This window comes from Rhizophagus irregularis, chromosome 4, assembly GCF_026210795.1.
Source record: "Rhizophagus irregularis chromosome 4, complete sequence".
Lineage (NCBI taxonomy): Eukaryota > Fungi > Glomeromycota > Glomeromycetes > Glomerales > Glomeraceae > Rhizophagus > Rhizophagus irregularis.
The window spans coordinates 2401795-2408484 of record NC_089432.1 but is presented as its reverse complement, the minus strand read 5'-3'; the positions used below and the strand labels follow the sequence as shown (position 1 = coordinate 2408484).

Genomic DNA, 6690 nt, shown 5'->3' with positions numbered 1-6690 from the left:
ATTTTTTTAATTTAATAAGATATTAATATTATACCATAATGAATAATTATAATGTCATTAATATTATATAATTAATAATTTTAATTAATAATTTCAAATTTGTAAGCCTTCCAAATGAAATTTGCAAAGTATTTCTTTCAATTTTTCATGTATTTGATTTTATAAAGAAAAACATGGATGTAATTGACATTACTGAAAATAATAAAAATAATATTACAACTAATTCACTAATAGTAATACCAAATGTTAGTTATAAAATTTTCATGTTAATATTAATATTAATGTTATTTTATAATAATATTAAATACTATCAGTCGTGTATAGGGATGGCAACGGTCATGGTCATTAACTGGTTATGACTGGTCATGACCGTGACCGATATCGGTTGGTCAAAGACCTCTGACCGACCGTTTGACTGACCGTTTGACCGATTCTGAAAATGTTTGCGAAACGTAATTTAATAAAAAAATGTTTCGCAAACGTTTTTTTAATTATTTTAATAGAAAACATTGCGAAAACATTTTTTATTAAGTATTTCAAATATTTTTTTATTAAATTACATTTCGCAAACGTTTTCAGGATCGGTTAAACAGTTGGTTAACTGGTCAGTCAGACCGGTCGGTCAAACGGTCGGTCGGTCGGTCAAAGGTTCTTGACTGGTTATGACTGACTGATGACCAACCATAACCGACCGTTGCCATCCCTAGTCATGTAAATTTAGTTCAGTCCGATTGATCAACATCACAGGACTTGGCATAATTAACTCAGTTCGATGGTAGCGAAGTCTGATCAAAGTAAAAATTTGGTCTGCATCAAAATTCACATGACTGTGCTAAAAACTGACATGACTGGACTCAAAAAGATCATCAGACCGGACTCAATAAGGATATACTTTGTGTGAAGCACTCCACCTATCACAGGTCGAACAGATGTCATTGTCGCAAAATTTGCCTGGAATTTTTCTGGCAAATTGAGAATTATCCCGGTAAATTGGGGTAAATTGTGTTACAATTTTGGGATAATGGAGGTCTTACAATTTGGCAAATTTTGTCAAAATGGCGGAATTCCTACAGAATTCCTAATTCAAATGTTGAGAAATTTTTCAGTAAATTATCATTAAATTGTGGAAAATTTTAGGCAAATCTTTGCAAATTGTGATGAATTTAGTTAAATTTTTAGTAATTTTATGCAAACGTAATGTAAATTGAGGTGAATTTTAGGTAAATTTTTAGTAATTTTATGCAAACGTAATGAAAATTGTGGTGAATTTAGTTAAATTTTTAGTAATTTTATGCAAACGTAATGCAAATTGTGGTGAATTTAGTTAAATTTTTAGTAATGTTATGTAAATGAAGTGCAAATTGTGGTGAATTTAGTTAAATTTTTAGTAATGTTATGTAAACGTAATGCAAATTGTGGTGAATTTAGTTAAATTTTTAGTAATTTTATGCAAACGTAATGCAAATTGTAGTGAAATTTAGTTAAATTTTTAGTAATGTTATGTAAACGAAGTGCAAATTGTGGTGAATTTAGTCAAATTTTTAGTAATGTTATGTAAACATAATGCAAATTGTGGTGAATTTAAGTAAATTTTTAGTAATGTTATGTAAATGAAGTGCAAATTGTGGTGAATTTAGTTAAATTTTTAGTAATGTTATGTAAACGTAATGCAAATTGTGGTGAATTTAAGTAAATTTTTAGTAATTTTATGCAAACGTAATGCAAATTGTGGTAAATTGTAATATATTTTTAGTAATGTTATGTAAATTGTTGAAAATTTAGGTGACTTTTTCGGCAATGTTATGCAAATGTAATGCAAATTGTGGTGAATTTTGCATTTTTTCGGTAAATATTAGCTAAATTTTTGAATAATTTAGTGGAATTTAGGATAATTTCGGACAATTGAGTAAAAATTTTTTACCGATTTTGGACAATTGAGTGTAAACGGTATAAATGCAACATTTACGGAGACAATTTTGCAATAATTTTGGACAATTGAGTGAAATTTAGTAATAATTTTAAACAATTTAGTGTAAACACTGTGACAATTTAAAACACTGATTTAATAATTTTACATAATTTATAATTTATTATATTATTTATTAAAAAATACACAATTATTATTTAGCGATGAGAATCTATATTGGTCTATATTCATCAGATATCTGATGTTCCATCCATGGATAATCCGCACCTCTAATTTATTTATGTATCAAATGTCCAGTGCCGAAATAGAAGCCAGTGAAAACCTACAAAAAAAAAAGAAAAGAAACGTTAGAAACATTTCATTAAAAAAAATCAAAATAAAAAAACATTTCGAAGTATACCTTCGAAATGTTCATTTTGTTCCCGCTCCATTTCATTTTTCCCTTTCTCTTTCCCTTTTCATTTTCTCTTTCAAACCCTTTCATCTTCTCTTTCCCCTTTTGTCTTTACCTTTACCTTTCGTTTTCCTTTTCCCCTTTCATTTTCCCCGTTCCTTTTCATTTTTTCCATTCTTTTAACCTACAAAAAAAACAAAAAATAAATGAAACTTTAAATAACGTTTCATTACATAACAAAAATCCAATAATTTCGAAGTTCTAATACCTTCAAAATGTTGAAATGGTGCCCTGGAACCTAAAAAGTGAAAACTGAAATGTTAGTAAACGTTTCATTGTAATAAAAAAAAATAAAAAATGAAAGAATTTCAAAGGTTTTTATATTTACCTTCAAAATTCTTCTAGAAGGTGACCGGAAAATGAACTAAAAAAAAAGATAAATGAAACGCTAGTAAACGTTTACTAACGTTTCTTTAAACAAAAAAAAAATAAAATTGATTTCGAAGGTAATACCTTCAAAATCTTGTCCTGGAGGCGAAGCCGTGATCTATAAAAAAAACTGAAACGTTAATTAACGTTTCGTAAAAAAAAGTTATTTAATAAATAAATACAAAAAAAAAATGAAAAACTTACCTTTCACCCAAAGTCTGGGTCGTAATTTTGTCCGGCGTTCCTAAAAAAAAAGAAACGTTAGCTAACGTTTCTTAAAAAAAAAATTTAATAAATTAAGTTTCGCAATGTAACATTGCAAAACTTACTGGTTCGTTTCCATTATTCTAATGTCCGGAACCTACAAAAAGTAAAAAAGAAACGTTAGTTAACGTTTCTTTTAATAAAAAAAAATAAAAAATTAAGTTTCGCAACACAATGTTGCGAAACTTACCGGTTCATTTTATTTCCATTATCCAAACGTCCGGTACCATCGCTTATTAAAAAGCTGCGTATAAATTTCCCTTTACTGAAACTATTCTCTTTAATCCATTCAGTTTTCCCTTGCCCTGATAAGTCAGAAGAAACACGTAAAACATTTCTTACATAATTCCTTATAAATTCCCCTCATAGCTTCAGTGTTTAACCTACAAAAAGTAAAAGAAACGTACGTTAGTATCATTTCTTTAAAAAAAAAATTAAAAAAATAAGTTTCGCAATGCAACATTGCAAAACTTACCGGGTCGTTTTTACCATTCTAACATCCGGAACCTACAAAAAGTAAAATAAAGAAACGTTAGTTAACGTTTCCTAAAATATTAAAAAAAATTGTTTAAAAGTTTTGAAGCATATGCTTCGAAACTTACCATTTCGAGTCCCAAACATCAGGAAGTCACAGGAAAAATGTTCATCATATGTACATCGGTCACTTGATGTACATCATAAAGAAATGCTGAACATCGGACCCTGCAATGTACTACTGATGTCACAACATTTGATGTGCATCAACAAATTTCAATGTCCATTAACGATGTACATTATTTTTTAATTGATTTATTTACGCAAAATTTATTATAATCTATTAATTTATTGCTTACAATATGATTAATTTTTTTTTTTCGTTACTTAGTAAACTAATATAAAACATTATATTTAAAAAATAAAGGTAAATAACAATAAAATCAAAGTGTAATCATGCCCAAAGTGTAAAGGTAAAAAAGATAATTACATCCAAAGGTAAAAACAACAAAATCAAAGGGTAATTACATCATCATCTAACGAAAGGTAAATAAATAACAAAATCGAAGGGTATTGTGTTCCAACCAAGATAAATCAAAGTCCAAATAAATGCAAAATCAAAGTTGAAATTAGTATCTACAAAAAAAATCCAAGTCAAATCAAATCGAAATACAAAAGAACCCTGAACGCAAAGTTGAATAATCTTGAAAAAAGAAAGTCCTTGTATTTCGTTTTCTTAGAAGTCCACTAGAATTACCATGCCACTGAGAGAAGAATATGCCTGAAGCTGAAAAAAAAGAAACAAGAAACATTAATTAAAAAAAAATTCAATTGTTTCGAAGCAAAATTTTGAAACTTACCCAAAAAGTTGACCTAAAAACTGAAGACGATTCCTACAAAATAAACGAAAAAAAGGAAATGGTTAGTTTCTTCAAAATTAAACAAAACTTTAAAAAAGTTTCGAAATAAACTTCGAAACTTACCCTCCAGAAAGTTCAGCCTGAATTTTTGAAAAACCTAGACCTAAAAAATAATCAAAAAAATTCACTTTTAAAAAAATAATGACGAAAACAACCTGAAATGACACCTATAAACTTACCAAAATTAAATTCAATTCTGGATCCTAATACACTGATATTTACAAAAAAGTAAGAAAATTAAAATTAAGAAAAAGATATTAAAATAAAAAATATAAGCTTCAAAGCATTTGCTTTGAAACTTACCAAATTCAACCTCGAATCCTAAGGCCAAAAGAACCAAATTTCTACAAAAAAAATAAAATTAAAAAAAAAATTTTTTTAAAAGAAAATTAATTACTTCATTTACCTCATTTAAATTCTCCAAATTTTTCGTTTTCATTAAGAGGTGATTTAATATTTTCTAGGATGATTGTATTTTTAATTTCTACAAAAAAAATTTAAAAATCAAAGGTTTGAAGTGAACCTTGCCGAATTACACTGCCAAAGGAGCTGGATTTCTAAAAAAAAAAAATAAAAAAGAAATTAGAAAAAATAAAAAGTTTAAAAAAAAAATAATTAAATAAAGTTATCTCGAAACTTCACCATCCAATTCCAACCTGGATCAACCGATACCTGTAAAAAAAAGAGTAAAAAATTAAAATAAGAAAACAAAAAGAAAAAAAATTTCAAAAAATCTTCACCCCCGAAACCTACCAGATCAAAGATTTACAACCGAACTAACTAATACCTACAAAAAAAAAAGAGAAAAAATTTAAAAAAAAACAAAAAAAAATATTTAAAAATACATAATTTTCGCCTTAAAACTTACCAGATCCAAGACCCAAAGCCAAAACCAACCGATACCTATAAAAAAAAGATAAATCAAGTAAAGAAAGAAAAAAGAAACAATTTTTTTAAAAATAAAGTCTGTGAAGCTCAATCTACCATACCTGCAAAAAAAAGGCTACCCACACACAAAACAAACTCACACTCCCAACCCACATACCTAAAGGAAAACGTAAAGAAAGGAGCCTAAGAGACCTAATAAGGAGAAGACCGAAAAAAAAAAGTTTAATAAATTAAAAAGTTTCAAAAGTAAACTAAACTTTCGAAACTTACCAATCATATCGTTCAGAATTTGGAAAGTTCAATACCTGCAAAAAAAATCAAAAAAATCAAAAAAAAACAAAATAATAAAAAAATAAAAATAAATTTAAATTTTCAAAACTTACCCAAGATGCCGACCTACAAAAGAAGACCCTAACGTCGAGAAATCCAACTAAAGTCTGAGAAGTTAATGTCTGAAGTCCAAAGCCAAAGGACTGATATCTACAAAAAGAGAAAAATTTAAAAAACTTTTTTTTTTATTTTTATTTTTACTTCAGAAGGCAGATACAGTAGAAAGAATACGAAAACATTATAGAAAACTAAATATAAAGTATATAGATCTAAAATCTAACAGGCAGACCCACCCTTCGTTGGAACAACCTGGATAATGGAGAGCGCCATAGCAGTGAACGAACAAAAAAAAACTCTTTTTTTATTTATAGAAGAGGAGTGAACCTTAAAAAAAACTTTTTTTTTTATCGAATTAAAAAAAAAAAAGATCGATCGGCAAATTGATCACGTGATACTGATCAATATTTTGACTCTGAACGTTAATAATAGTTAAATATTGATGCTGTCAAAGAAAACAAAAACACATCAAACAAGTCGTCTTGGTACAGCTGATAGGGTATACCGGGTTGATTAAAAAATATAATCGTACTCTAGAAAAACCAGATTCTTCATTCTACAATACACAGACCTTACTACAAACAATATTCCTCATTACGTTTTGACGTTATACGTTCACCTCAACAAATAGAAAGATGGAATCGCTTGACACGAAGCATTATTAGTCAAGAACAACAATCCCGATTTATTAAACCTTTTATCATTAAACAACCATCGGCTAGGATACCAGATCCTATCATTTTAAACAAATTCAACATCTACCTGAGAAGATTAATTATCAGGCTCCCAGGTTTCAATTTACAAATACTTATGGGACGCTAATGCTAAATTCAAATAACTAATGAAAAATTGGATACGTAGAACTTGCAAACGCAAAACTTTTACCACCTTTACCTCCTGATTTCAAAGGTAACTGACGATTATATTATTAAATCACATACAATATCAACCTTTTTAACTATAAAGTTAGACGCTATTTTGACATCAGCTTCATACCTCAATATAAC

At 28.0% G+C, this 6690-nt stretch overlaps 1 protein-coding gene across 1 annotated transcript, besides 2 other annotated features; it reads right to left on the bottom strand.

Moving 5' to 3' along the window:
• Window positions 1-2201: 2201 nt before the first annotated feature.
• Window positions 2202-2249: a sequence feature (Short protein (OCT59_023862, UZO03455.1) was converted to a misc_feature.).
• Window positions 2250-3616: 1367 nt separating this feature from the next.
• Window positions 3617-3619: a sequence feature (Short protein (OCT59_023862, UZO03455.1) was converted to a misc_feature.).
• Window positions 3620-4117: 498 nt separating this feature from the next.
• OCT59_023861 (uncharacterized protein) lies at window positions 4118-5865 on the bottom strand (the record flags this gene model as incomplete). Its single annotated transcript, XM_066135014.1, has 4 exons — window positions 4118-4124; window positions 5046-5080; window positions 5680-5776; window positions 5858-5865. 4 exons carry the CDS (start codon window positions 5863-5865, stop codon window positions 4118-4120), a joined length of 147 nt encoding a protein of 48 aa, XP_065991085.1.
• Window positions 5866-6690: the final 825 nt, after the last annotated feature.